Source organism: Neophocaena asiaeorientalis, unplaced genomic scaffold, assembly GCF_003031525.2.
Source record: "Neophocaena asiaeorientalis asiaeorientalis breed wild unplaced genomic scaffold, Neophocaena_asiaeorientalis_V1.1 scaffold198, whole genome shotgun sequence".
In the NCBI taxonomy this organism is placed as follows: domain Eukaryota; kingdom Metazoa; phylum Chordata; class Mammalia; order Artiodactyla; family Phocoenidae; genus Neophocaena; species Neophocaena asiaeorientalis.
This window is the reverse complement of record NW_020175221.1, coordinates 6,971,266-6,986,671: the sequence shown is the minus strand read 5'-3', so window position 1 is coordinate 6,986,671 and position 15,406 is coordinate 6,971,266. Positions and strand designations below refer to the sequence as shown.

Sequence of the window (15,406 nt, the reverse complement as noted above, 5' to 3'; positions counted from 1 at the left end):
CCAAAAAAAACCCCCAAAGGTATTTATTATAGGTCTTCTAAACTGCCTAAGATTTTAAAAGCTAATTAATGAAATAAGACTAATAACTAATGAAAGAAGACTAATTTGACTCAAGCTCTGGAGAGAAATAAGTGCAAGTGAATAAGCAGTCAAAATCAGTAAAGTTAATAGGTTTGGGAAATACAGAAACATCTATTACTAATCCTTTTATCCTTTCTTTTCTTTCTTTCTTTCTTCTATACTCTTATAACACTCAGGGTCTCAGCAGGAAAAAGATGGGAATTCCAATTAGAATTTAATTCAAGGAGGGTTTACTATAGGAAGTATGGGCAGAGTGTAGGGAAACCTTAGATAGTATAGGCAGTACTCTGGGGCTTCTAGGTGCTACCACCTTTAGACCCAAAGGGATGAGGGGCGGTACCAGAACCTGGAAGAACAGGGTCACAAAGGGTTAACTTGAGAGAAGCAGTGACCTCAGGTTGAGACAGGGAAGCTCCAGGGAGGAAGCAGGGAAAATAAATATGCTGATCTCACTTCTCTCTCTCCTCTCTCTTGCCAGGACCCCTCCTCCCATTAGCTAGGAACTCACTAGGAAACTAGAGAGAACCAACAGATAAAATCCATACAGGTCAGCATCTCAAGACAAAGAGTAGGGTGGAGAAGGGTACAGTGTAGATCTAGATAGGCAAAAGGAAGATATCCAGCCCAATTAAGAAAAAGAAAAGCTATCTTTGTAGATAAACTTGGTTTTCAGGAAATAAAGACAGATAAGTAACAGGTTCTTTCTACCACTCTGCTCTGAGATTTCAACACTGAATACCAAATAGGTGTCGAGTCTTTTTTGTACCAATGAATTAAGATTCTATGATATTAAAAAATATTTTGAAGAACTTCTGGTATGTATCCTCTCTGTACAATCCTCATGTACAACATGAAACATTAATCCATTTTGGTTTGTTGCTTTTTCTGATTGTATTCTGAGCCCTTTAGATAAGTGGAATGGAGGACAGCAGTAGGAAGGTCATGGGCTCAATTCCCTTCTAAGCTCATTATTGCAACCAGAGAAACAAAGCAAAAGCATTTTGTTAGTGATAAATGGAGTTACAACAAAGAATAGTATGGGGAGCTCAATGCTATGGTGATAGCCTTTTGAAAAGTTCCAAGTACTTCTTTTGCTGATAGCATCATCTTTGGGTACACTGTCTTTTTCCTTTTCAGTCTTACAATCCCTTCCTCATGGGCTGGCAAACTTTCTATAAAGGGCTAGATTGTAAACATTTTAGGCTGTGGGCCAGATGGTCTCTGTTGCAACTACTCAACTCTTTCTATGTAGCACAAAAACTGTCAGAGACAATATGTAAACAAATGTGTGTGGCTGTGTTCCAAGAAAACTTTATTTACAAAAACAGATGACAGGCTGGATTTGGCCTGCAGATGTCATTTGCTAACTCCTGCTCTACCTTATCTGCATAATCTCTTCATTTTTACTCCTCTACTTAATCTACTTCCTGTTATTTGTGGTCCTTTCACCTGTTGTCAAAAATGCTATTCCCTATCATCCTGCATCACTTCCATATTTCACTTTAAAGCTACTGTATTGAGCAAAATTGTATTTTCTATCTGGATGTCTTCCTGTTGGTCCTTGCTTGAGATACAGATCTAGAAGAGGTGTCAAGCAAAATACTTCACATAACCAGAAACTTAAGACATTCAGAAAATGATTGGGATTTTTAGGTTAGTGGGTTGCAAGAAAGACTATTTGAATAAACAGTAACTTTCAATTTACCTGGTTCCAAGTTGAGGCATCTCTGGTCCTATATTGAATGTTATATTTCAGTCTTATAAAACTCTTAATACTTGAGTTGATCCATGTCAATTTTAAAATACTAGACAGTTCCTCTGAGTTGCTGACTGATAAATTATGTGGTGGATTGGGCTTCACTGAAGAATTAAAATAGATCCAATAGATTATAACTTCTTATACAAAGTCAAATATACTCTTTAGATTTTATTTCACAGTATTCTTTTATTCTCACCAAATGAAATAATTTCTCTAAAAGCAATGCTATGCCATACTATTATAATGGAAAGGAAAGGCTCCTAAAGAAACTCTAGTTTTTTTCCTTGTCAGTTTATTACATGTGTTAATCTTTTCAGGTTCAGGTATTAAAAGACAGTTAAGTATTTATGATATATGAAATTTAAAAAAAGAATAAAAATAGAACATGTATATTATGATTACAATGCTATAAAATGTTTGATATTTGGACAAATACCAGAAGATAACAGTCGAAGTGAAAACAGCTGTGAGTGTGGTTGGATTATGGATATTTTTCTTTTTCCAAATTATTTTTAATGCTGTTGATAAAGTGAATTTGTATAAGTCACTAAGATAATAAAATAAATGCTTGTTTCTACATTAATTAAACTTAAAACTAATTTATAAAACCATTGTATATTCTAATAAATTCTCAAATTTAGGTTTATAACTACCTTTATCTACAGGATCAAAATTGATATGATCTGAGGTAACCTTCCCAAGAGCATTCTCTGCTTCTACCCAGACTTCAATGTTGACAAAATACACAGGAGAATAATCAACAGTACATGAGGTGCGGGTGTCACGTTTTGCTTTACAATCATCAAACTTCTCTGTGGCCCTAAATACAAAAATGGTAGAATCAGTCATTAAAAATAGATTTGAAAAAATTAGAGTGAAAAAGGTTACTTGAAAAGAGTTTGATGAGACCCAGATCATTATAGCTTAGAATAAAAAAGTTAATTCCAATAAGTTTAGAATAAACTGTTGAACACTAAAATCAAAATTTGTTAAAAGTTCACCTGTTTTTCTTTAAAACTGAGTTTGATCTATATCTTAAAACACAAAATTATTTTCAAAATTTTACTCCAAGAATATCACATTTAGAACGTTATGCTCTATCCCCATTGACCTTGTCTAAAAATTATTCATTTCCTGTGATATTAGTACTGTTTCTTTCCTTTCCTGAAACAAAATCTTTATTGTACCAGCAATGTCTTTCTTTAAGCACAGTATGCTTTTTCAAAGCACAGTATGCTAGGAGGTGATAGGGTAGGGATAAGAATTTCTATCACCCCAGAAAATTCCTTCAATCCCTTTCCAGTCAAACCCTGGCAACCACTTTCTGATTTCTATCACCACAGAAAATTTCAAGTGATGTGACTATATTTATTCACATATGTTTAAATTATGTATCAATTAAGAATATTTATATATATACTTGCTATTTTTTAAAACAGAAGGATAAATCAAAACTAAACCAAAACAGGCAACTTCTAGAGCAGTGGTCCCCAACCTTTTTGGCACCAGGGACCAGTTTCGTGGAAGACAATTTTTCCACAAGCCGGGGGTGGTGGGGTGGTGGTTTCAGGATGACTCGAGCACATTACATTTATTGTGCACTTTATTTCTATTATTATTACAATAATATATAATGAAATAATTATACAACTGGAGCCCTGAGCTTGTTTTCACTTGCCACTCACTGATAGGGTTTTGATGTGAGTCTGCAAGCAGTTGATTTATTATGGTCTCTGTGCAAACCTCTCTGCTGATGATAATATGTGTTTGCAGCCACTACCCAGCGCTCGCGTCACTGCCTCAGCTCCACCTCAGATCATCAGGCGTTAGATTCTCATAAGGAGCTCGCAACCTAGATCCCTCACATGTGCAGTTCACAGTAGGATTTGCACTCCTATGAGAATCTAATTCTGCCGCTCATCTGACAGGAGGTGGAGCTCAGGCAGTAATGCGAGTGATGGGGAGCAGCTGTAAATACACATGAAGCTTCGCTCGCTTGCTGGCGGCTCACCTCCTGCTGTGCAACCCCCCTCCTAACAGGCCAAAGACCCGGTCCGTGGCCTGGGGGTTGGGGACCCCTGCTCTAGAGGGAGGGAGGAAATAAGGTAAAGGACACGGGGAACAGAGACCTCTGTGAACATATCTTGTCTTAGAAATTTGTGTGGGTTAATTTATTATTTTACACAATGAAGAAAATTCTTAAAAACGGAAAGCAAAATGAAACATATGAATTCTTGTATTGAGTTGGTGGTGTAACACACAGAAAGGAACTATTTCAAGTAACTCTAAAAGAGTAACTTAATTATGTCCTTAGTGAGAGAAAAACAACCTTAAAATTCTTTTTTAGTAATCACATTGTTGGTGCTAATACTGGAATTGTTACTCTGTAGCTGTTTTATTTACTGTGGAATAAAGCAAATGAATAATTATGTTGGTGTTGCTGGGAATTAAGGTTTTCAGCATAGAAGAAAGGCGATATAGATGTTAGATAGATGAATTAAGTAAAAACCTATAGTCTGGATTTTAAATTGGAAATACCAGTATGAGTTCATGATGTATTTTATCTTAAAAACATTCTTAGCTCTTTCCACTGAAAAACCCTAGAAACAACAATCCAGTAGCAATGAGATTCCTAACACCCAGACTGTAGTCTCTAAATAGTACTTCACACTAACTGGAACCATGACTACTTAGGAAATGGTTGATATTAAGACGAACCTGGAACATCATGTCACTTCAGAAATCAGGAAGCTATCAAAGACTAATGAAGCTGTGTCAAAAGGATGAGCCAATGTGAAAAGTTCCCACTAACCAAAGATGGGGCGATTTAAGTTTAAGAAGAATAATAACTGTAATGGATTAAAACACATCAAATATGTTTAAATATGAATCCATAATGAGGAGGAAAACCCCTTACATCTACCTTTGGAGGATGGTAGGGAACCAACTTATAAAACTGGTTAATAAATGGAAAATATTAACACCATTTTGCTTCTCTTATATGGACTGTACGTCAGGGTAACCAATAGTTGATGGAGAAAAGCTTTAAGTGTTTCGGATGAAAAAAAAAAAGAAGAAAAGGATAAAATATCATTATTTTGTACCTCATATATAAATAATGATCACTGATGAATGCTCAAACCTTTAAGTGAAAAACTAATGTGAAACAACATGGTTAAATTCCAAAACCATTCTGCTGAGTCATTAATCCTTTCACAAAAAGAGCACATACTTTATGATTCCATTTATATGACATTCTGGAACAGGCAAAAGTCTATAGGGAAGAAATGAGACAAGTAGTCGCCTTGTGGAATGTGGTGAAATAGGGTGGTGGTTGGGATTGACCGGGAAGGGGCATGAGGGTTTAACAGTACAGTAGTGTCCTGTATCTTGACAGGGGTTTAAGTTACACAGATGTATATGCACTAGTCAAAACTCACTGAATAATACACTTAAGATATGTAAGTATATCTTGAGAGAAAAATAAATTTTCTTCTTTTCTTTTTTGGCCACACCATGCAGCTTGCAGGATCTTAGTTCCCCGACCAGGGATCGAACCTGTGCCCCCTGCAGTGGAAGCAGGAGTCTAACCACTGGACTGCCAGCGAAGTCCCAAGAGATACTGATACATAAATTTTACCTAAAAACAAAAACGTTCCTGTTTTTGTAAACATCTAGTTAATTAATCTAATTAATGGTGTAAATGCTGAAGTGATTAAGGGTGAAGTATATAAACGTCTGTAACTCACTTTGAAATGCATTAAAAAAAGAGATTGGTAGATGGAGACAAAGATGCACAGATAAACAGGTATGTGATAAAGCAAATATAGTAAAATGTTAATTGTAGAATCTAGGTAATGAGTATGTATAAACGTTCACTGTAAAATTCTTTCAACTTTTCTTTATGTTTGAAAAAAAACTAATGGGGAATTTTAAAATACCCGAAACCATTGCTCAAACTTAGCATAAGAAAATCAATCAAACATTATGTGGTTGTTCCTAATGGAAGTACACATACTCCTATGAATTATTTTTGAAAAGAAAAAGAAAATCTGATTAAGATTCTAGATCTAATGGCAAGTTTTAGGAAATAAAGGGACAGAGGAATGTATTAAATAATGTGTAACCATTATTTTAATAACTGAATTGCAAAGAGAAAGAAGAGAGAGAGAGGTGGAAACTACGGTTAAGAGAGACAAAACATATGAATTGGCAATATATGGTGATTATTTACATCTTGAACAAATGTAAAAATACATACATATATCTATGAGACAACCGGGAAAATATGAACACTGATTAAAAATGTGACAATATGAAAGTATTTTCAATTTCATTTAGCTATGTCGTCATGTTGTTTTAAAAAGTGTCCTTATCTTTTAGATAGATGTACTAAAATATTTACGGATATGACAATATGATGTCTAGATTTTCTTTAAAACAATCTGGGGTGGGGTATATATAAAATAAGACTGGTCATGAGCGGATCATTATTGAAGGTGGATGATGAGCACATGAGGATTTCTTACACAATTCTTTCTACTTTCACGTTTCAGATATTCTAAAATAAAAAGTTAAATAAAATGTTTAAAACTTTGCATTTAGTATTACTACTTGACAAAATAAAAATTCTAGCACCAAAGGCTAACTTAATAAATTCAATGCATAACAAATTTAAAATAACTTGCCATTCAGATTTTAAAGTGTAGTTTGTTTCCAGGTGCGTTTCCCTTCCAGGATCCCACTGACACATCATTTTCTTTCCTTCGTTCACAATGCAACTCAAATTTTTAGGTTTTTCTGGAGGCACTAAAAGGGAGAAATTAGAAATTTTCAAAAAGCTTTATATTCACAAATAACATGCAATTTATATACTACTCTAGACATTTAAAACAACCTAAATTAGATAGAATAAAACAAACCCAAGAAAAAAGGACATAATGAAAGACTGGTGACTAAAAAATTAATTTCTTTTCTATTTAAATTCAAATCTTTTAGATAGTAACATACATTTTCTATCATAATTATCATTAATAGGTATGTTTCAAATTAATTTTCTACACAAAATCAACTTTCATTTATAGCTGGACATTATCAACTGACTTCTCCATTAAATGTATTTTAAAATAATATTTGAATGTTAGGAAGAGGCAATTAAATAGAAGCAAAAATGATTCACTTATATTTCTCTCCCTATTGCCTTCCCAAACTCTGCTGGAGGAAAAGCAAATGCCAAAATTATAGTTTTAGGTGATCCACAAATTTGGTAATCCATTCTTGGATCATACTAAGTTTACTTATTTGCCTCAACACGGAAGAAGGACTCTCTCCAGTATTTATTCACCTTCTTCAGGTAGTTGCTTTACACTGCATTTTCTCAGCAACTAAGGGAAATTGAAACTTACTATGAATACAGTCACAGATTTCAATTCAACATTTTTTGGGGGTGTCTAATGTCAAAATAATTTTCCAGAAAACAGACAGATACTTGGCTTTCAGGAAAAATATAAAACTTGTGTTACTCTTTAGGTTTTTTGTATATTTGTAATGCAAATGCAGTTCTACTTCTAAGCTCATTAAAAAAAAAATGTCCAAAACTCACTGAGCTGACAGCTTCTGCATTTCATAAAGACCAATAGACAACAGACATTAAAGTTGTAATTCAACAGTCATGACAAAGTCTGAAATAAGAAAAAAGTAAAACACTTACGGCCTGAAATTATTCTGATTCCATAAACATTCTGATCAATTTGTCCAAATGTACGAATGTTGCAAGTGAGTTGAATATTTAATAAAGATATATCTGTAAATGTGACACTAGATGCTGTTCTGTTTATGACAGTATATTGTTCAAAAGGAACAATAACATGGTTTGTTTTCCAGAAAATGTAATTAGCATTCACATGAAAATAATCCATACATTTTTCCTTTAGCACACAAACTGCTGTGAAATTAGAACCAAGTTGTACAACTGAAGATTCAGGGTGGATATGACCACATGGATCTAGAAGTTCTCCTGAAAAGGAACAATAACAGAAAATATAAAAATGGACTGAACTTTTCTGGTACAAAATGATATTCTGCATCAATGCAGTTCCTCAATCTTCATTAAAATATCTCTAAAGACACAAAAAAAGAAGAAACACTGTGAAATTTAATATGATCAGAACTTAATGTCTAAATTTGTAAAGAAATATACAAATTATATGGCAGATGGAGCTGGATTTAAAAAAAAAAACCTATGCAAGCTTTTTATAATATTTTAACTTTGTTTAGGAAACAGTTTGCCTGCAGCATGATTCATATTTGCTCTGCCCCCAATCCTGTTTCTCGATTCAGACCCAGTGTCTAAATTAGACTCTCCAGAAGACAGGCAGTGGTCTCTGCTCTTCGCCAGTCCTGAATTCCTTTGGAGGTGCGAATGGGGGCATGGAAAGATAGTCTACATTGTTCATGTATCAAAATCAGACAAAAAGGAAAGAGCAGGGGAGCAGTAAAAAACAAAGACTAGAATAAGATGGCCAAATACATTGGTTTTCACACTAAGTATATGGGATAAAATCTCATATTAAAAAACAAAAAATCAAATTGTATAAAAAAATAAAATACAACCATATGCTTCACCTATCACCTACTCCATGTTGATGACATCTAAACCCCTGTCTCTGGCTCTAACTTCCTAAGTTTTCAATGGCTTATAAGACATCCACCTGAGATATTCTGTAAGTACTTTAAAATGAACATGTCTAAAGCTATATGCATCATAGTCCCTTCCAAAGTTATTCTTTCTTATTCTTATTTCTCTACCTCTGCTAACAACACGACTCCCATCCAGCCATCTAGGCCGGATAACCTGTAGTCCCCTCTCTCTAATTAGCCTCCTCCCCTGAGTCTTCTGTATTCCTAGTATGTGTATCAACCTCTTCTCATCAACCCTATTTTGGCTGCTGGTGCTTAGGCCATCATACTATACCACTGTCTGATCTCCTTCTAGTTTATCTTACATACAGCTGCCAGAGTTACTGTTCAAAAATGAATATGCCATTTCCCTATATTAAATTATTTAATGGCTATCTAGTACGATCAAAATAAAATTCTCAAATATTTGGCATGATTCTATTCTCTTTCTCTATCCTCACTGTCTAGAAACTTAAGGCAGCTTTCTCTGGTGAATGCCATTTACCAATGGGATTTGAAGTTCTATCTGAGCTTCAATTTCTTCACTTGGAAAATGAAGTTAATAATGGCTATCTTTTTTTAAAATTTATTTTATTTATTTATTTTTAACATCTTTATTGGAGTATAATTGCTTTACAATGGTGTGCTAGTTTCTGCTTTATAACAAAGTGAATCAGTTATACATACACATATGTTCTCATATCTCTTCCCTCTTGCGTCTCCCTCCCCCCCACCCTCCCTAAAAATGGCTATCTTGAAAAGATTTTTGAGATTAGAAATTAGTTATGTAAAGAACCTACTACAATGCCTGGTATTCAACAGGCCTCCAATAAATGGTAGCCTATCATCATTACTACTACTCTCCAGAGACAAGTAATCTAGTCACATTGATGGGGTCTGGAAGGGTCTCTTAGAGGTGACTGGTTCTAGCAGTTAAGGTAGAAGACATACAGAATCAGAGAATTACGAAACTGAGAAAAACCTTGGAGATCATTTACTTCAACCCTTTATTTTATAAAGATCACTGAGATACTTTTACCGAGTCAACCTCAAGTATCAGGCAGATTCTTTCAATTCCCAACTTGGTCCCAGGTTAGACTGCACAAAGGATAAAACTACTTTAAAAAGCTAAACAATTATCTTCTTATTCCATATCTCTCATAAAACCCATAAGGCCCAGAGTCAGAATGTTTATTTCTTTGTTTCAAAACCTATGATGTGGCCTATTTACATGACCTTGCCATTATTTATACATGTCTATGGCAAGTCCCAGTGTACAAACTACTCTAAATTTCTATCTGTGGCACACTAATAAGTTACCTTGTTGATACTGAGCCAGTCCTTAAAACTCCCTTGACCTTACTTTATTCCTTGGTAAAATCATTCCTGTTTTAATTTCTCTATAATATTTAGAGGGAACAGTACCTATGAAATATACTTCAGAGTACTAAAGAACGTTAAGACATAACCAGAGACTAAATAACAATTTTTAATCACACAGAGTAAGAGAAATACTAGAAATGGGCAAATGTTCCAGTTTTCAAAGTGAAACACAGGCTCACTAAAACCACCCCATACCAAACTAAACTCATTTTTATAGGACTACTAGGCTACTTGAGATCAAATTTTAAAAAGAGTATTTTAATTTAAATAAAGGTATTTAATAAAGTTAGTTGGGATATTCATGTAGACAAGATGAAGAACTATGGATTAGAATATACTATAACAGATATTAGGGGCTTTCCTGGTGGCGCAGTGGTTAAGAATCCACCTGCCACTGCAAGGGACACGGGTTCGAGCCCTAGTCCAGGAAGATCCCACATGTCGTGGAGCAACTAAGCCCGTGTGCCACAACTACTGAAGCCCGTGCACCTTAGAGCCCGTGCTCCACAACAAGAGAAGCCACTACAATGAGAAGCCCACGCACCGCAATGAAGAGTAGCCCCTACTCGCTGCAACTAGAGAAAGCCCGTGCGCAGCAATGAAGACCCAATGAGGTCAAAAATAAAATAAATAAATTTATAAAAAAAAAACACAGATATTAGAATGAACATTATGAAACTGCTGATATTTAGCTATTCTTGATCTACAAAACAGAAATTTCATAGCTTCAAACTAATAGATTTTTAATTGGTTAATTACTCATACATAAAAAAATCACTGACTAAAAATGTCAATGAGAGGGAGACTTAAGTAGTAAGCTGAAGTGCCTGCCATCAGTCCTTGGGGCAGACTGTATTTTCCAACGAAGGTCATACCTATATATGTATCCCATTGAACATGCTCAGCTTACAAAGTGACTGATACTCCTTCTACAAAGAAATGGGGTCTGTATTCCCCTCCTGTCCTCAGATCTGTAAGGGTGCTTATGCCTGCTCCAGCCAACAGAGTGTGCTAAGTGACTTCCAAGGCTAGATCATCAAAAAAATAAAACTTCTGACTAGCTCTCTTTTTCTCTTGGGACATTTGCCCTTGGAACCCAGCCACATGCAAGGAAGCCAAGGGCACGTGGAGACCACGTGTGGTGTTCTGGCCAAGCGCCCCAGCAAAGCCCTCAGTCTACAGCCAGCATCAATATCAGACATATAAGTAAATGAGCCTTCAGATGATTCCAGCCCCCAATCTTTGAATATTTTAGCTGAGGCCCCAGATATCAGAGCAAAGAAGAATCAGTCTGACTGTGCCTGTCTGTATTCCTGACCCACATAAACCATAAGAAATAATAAGTAATGTCATTTTAAGGCATGAAGTTTTAGAGTAATCTGTGTGGCAGTAATAGATAATGTAGTCCTGTTATTTTCAACATTTTTATCAATAACTTGGGGGAAAACAGAGAGAGAGACAGAGAGAGAGACACACACACATATTTATCAAATCAGCAAGGGACAAGACTATAATGGATTGCCAACAATTTGGATGATAACATTAGGATTCAAAATTATGTTGAAAGATTAGACTGATAGGCTAATGGATTTTGCAAGAGAGAAAATTATCTCCTAATTAGGTTGATAAGAAATAAATATATCAGGGAGAAATGGCTTAAAAGGTAAGTCATGTGAAAATGATCTGAGAGGGCTTCCCTGATGGTGCAGTGGTTAAGAATCCGCCTGCCAATGCAGGGGACACGGGTTCGAGCCCTGGTCCGGGAAGATCCCACATGCTGTGGAGCAACTAAGCCCGTGCACCACAACTACTGAGCCTGTGCTCTAGAGCCTGCGAGCCACAACTACTGAGCCTGTGTGCCTAGAGCCCGTGCTCCACAACAAGAGAAGCCACCGCAATGAGAAGCCCATGCACCGCAACGAAGAGTAGCCCCCGCTTGCTGCAACTAGAGAAAGCCCGCATGCAGCGACAAACACCCAATGCAGCCAAAAATAAATCAAGTTAAAAAAAAAAGATGTGAGGATTTTCACTGACTGGTAGGTAGCTTAACATGAAACTATGGTGTATCTTAGTGGGCAAAAAACTATGTTGCTTTAATAAAAATGATGTTCAGATCAAAGTAAGTAATAAAATCACTATATTCAGACCATGTCTAATTCTGATACATTAATTTTTTTCTTAAGTGCATTTTATTCAATAATAATAATAAAATAATAAATATATAAAATAATAATATATTATTACTATCCTTTTTATAATTCTTACTGTGGGCCAGGCACTGCTCAAATGCCTTCTGTATATTAACTCATTTAATTCTCACAATAACCCTAGGAGTTAGGGACCGTTATTATCCCCATCTTACCGATCAGGAAACTGAGACACAGATTAAGTGAATGGCTAAAGTTTCATAGTTGGTAAGTAGGAGAGGTGGGATGGTATTATATTTTAAATGTGATATGGGAAACTAAGAGAAGAGTCAGAAGGGTAATTAGCACATATAGATTGGAAGCCAAGTCCTATAAAAGAATAATTAGGTAAATTTAGTTTGGGGAAGAGAGGGGTTACAGACACAGGAAAGCAGTCCTTCAATACTTGAAGAGTTGAACATGGGAAAGGAAAGTGGGCCTACTATAGAAGGATTTCTAGGATTAATGAGAAAAAGTTACAAGGAAGAAAATTTGGGTTCAAGACTAAGGAAAGACTTAAATAAGGAAAAATTTCAACATAAGGTTTGTATCATTTCAACTGTTTAAAAAGAGGCTGCATTCTTGAACTTGAAGAGGGCTTGACTTAGAGCAGTGCTTCTCAAACTCTCTGTGGTGAAGGATCAGTTTAGGTTTTCTTCTCCCGATCTTTCACAAACTTATACTTTTGTTTTATATTAATGTTCAATGGGACAAGTCCACTGATCACATGCTTGGATGTCATGGCTATGTCAAATTGTTAAAAGAGTTTCTAAACATTTATTCTTAATTTCTGTACTCATCTCATTGTGGATCAAAAACAACCAGTTCTCAGACAGGCTGTGGTCTAGTATGAGCAGTATTGCTCTAGGTGACCTCTTTTTTCTGTTATCACAATCACACTGCTGCTCAGTGACACCTTTGGAGTGAAGGTTAAGGAGTGACGTGCTAAAAGTTAACAAATTTCCTATTTCTTTATTTATAAAAACAAACAAAATAAACCCTTTTTTCTTTCTCTACGTTAAAGTTACTGTTAGTATAGATATAGATAAACAGGATTTAAGATTACTGAGTAATTGAGTGTTTCAACTCAAATTATAATTTATCAAGAGTATTTTTTACTTCTTAAATTCATTTTTAAGACAACATCATTCTCTCAATAATGATCCTAGAAAGAATAAATATATAAGCATAATTAATTATTCAACATGAGCTTAGTTATGTAATTATACAAAAATACACAAACCTAATTTGTGGGGTTGGGAGGTAGGATATTTCATGAACCTTACCTACAGATTCAGTGGTGAGGAAAATAAACAAGGTGTGCACTATCCAAGTTTGCAATGTCAACATCTTGCATAGATATTTCTGTAAAAGACACATGTAATATTATTTTAAATATTTTTACTCTTAATACACATAATAAATTCAGACACAATTTCTAAAGCTCTTTTGTTTCCACTGTATAGCTGTTTTCTAAAAGGTGGTAAAATTCTTATGAGAACGCAGAAAACAAGTTGAAGTCTTCAGAATATTTTTCTTTATTCCCACTAAAGTTATGGTTACATAAAATATTACTGGGAAACAATTTATACTTTAAGGTTAATTAAAAGAGCAATTCTGTTTCTGTATTATGAAGTCTTGCACTATTAGTAAATACTCTGTGAGACTGAGAGCTTCAGAGAGACAAAATTCTACATGGCAAAACCCAGCATTAGCAACTTCAAAAGATAATCGACAAAATGGGGGAAAGAGTTTTTTGTAATTCATAGCCTGACCAAAAATATCTCCTGACATATGAAGAATGCCTACAAATCACTAAAAAAATTCCAACACCTCATCTTGCCTTTTTAGAAGAAAACAGGCAAGATGAGCTGAACAAGCAGTTTATAGAGAAGGAAATACAAGTAACTCAAACATATGAAATGATACTTTCAACCTCACTCATAGTGAGATACAAATTAAAACAACCCAGATAGGAATGCAAGATGATACACTTTGGAAAACAATGCGGCAGTTCTTTACCAAGTTAAAAGTACATGATAAGCCTCAGCATTGACACTGACAATTATATGAAGTTCAAAAACAGGCTAACTTAATCTATGGGGATAGGTCAGAACAGTGGTTCTCTTTTGGAGGGAAGGTGGTGGGAGGACAGAAGGGAGCATTCTGGGATACTGAACATGAGCCGTACACTTACGATTTGTGAACTTTATTGTATATAAGTCATAGTTAGTAAAAATAATAAAACAAACAAAACTACTGCAATATCATTCTCACCTTGAATACTGGCAAAAATATAAAAACTAAAAAGTTACCAACAGTGTTATGAGAATATGACATAAAGGCATTCTCATACACTGCCAGTTATAAACTGGCATAACCTTCCCATCAAATTGTACACCTAAAACTATGAATTTTATTGTTTGTAAATGAGACCTCAATTAAAAACAAAAACCCTACCCAGACAAGGTGTATGGCCAATTTTGCACTATCAGTCAAAATTAAAGTACATGTACGTTTGAATCTAATGATTCTACTTCTAGTATGCTATCCTATGAATATGAGCAAAACAACACACGTACAAGGTTATTCACTACATCATTCTTTTTTTTTTTTTTTTTTCTTTTGCGGTATGTGGGCCTCTCACTGTTGTGGCCTTTCCTGTTGCAGACCACAGGCTCCGGATGCGCAGGCTCAGCGGCCATGGCTCACGGGCCCAGCAGCTCCGCGGCATGTGGGATCTTCCCGGACCGGGGTTACGAACCCGTGTCCCCTGCATCGGCAGGCGGACTCTCAACCACTGCGCCACCAGGGAAGCCCTACAGCATTCTTTTTAATAGTAAAAGGCTGAAGCAACCTAAATGTTCATGAATAAGGGACTAGGTAAATTATGGCATATCCAAACACAGTATACATGTAGTCATTAAAAAATGTACAGATATAGAATCATATCTAAAGTACATTGCTACGGTACACAACAGTGTATTTATTATTTATGGGCAAAAACACAACAGAAAAGGCAAAACATATACTCATTTCCTTATATGTGCATAAAACATCTCTAGAAGGATAAAAATTCAAATACTGGCTGCCACTGGCTGTTTGAGACACTAGGGTGGGAGGGAGATTCTACAGTGTGCTCTTTATACCTTTTCCAATGTTGTACCCTGTGGCTTCAGTACTTAGAAAATAGAAAATAAATATAATTCAAATAAAAACTACTTAATGCGCATCTCTCCAAGATAAAACTACTAACTTCTTGATGAGGGCTTCATAGTACTACACTTGAAACATACAAATGTATTTATACAAAATATAA

General features: G+C 35.3%; 1 protein-coding gene across 1 annotated transcript in view; it reads right to left on the bottom strand.

The window, feature by feature from the left end:
* IL6ST (interleukin 6 cytokine family signal transducer) overlaps positions 1 to 15,406 on the bottom strand; it is a 48,517-nt gene that overhangs the window by 21,339 nt on the left and 11,772 nt on the right. The window contains exons 2-6 of the mRNA XM_024765354.1: positions 13,374 to 13,452; positions 7,551 to 7,856; positions 6,529 to 6,649; positions 2,494 to 2,660; positions 1,787 to 1,941 (exon numbers count right to left, since the gene is read on the bottom strand). Of these exons, the coding sequence (XP_024621122.1) occupies positions 1,787 to 1,941; positions 2,494 to 2,660; positions 6,529 to 6,649; positions 7,551 to 7,856; positions 13,374 to 13,437 (813 nt within the window). The 5' untranslated portion in view covers positions 13,438 to 13,452. The remainder of the gene's footprint in view (positions 1 to 1,786; positions 1,942 to 2,493; positions 2,661 to 6,528; positions 6,650 to 7,550; positions 7,857 to 13,373; positions 13,453 to 15,406) is intronic.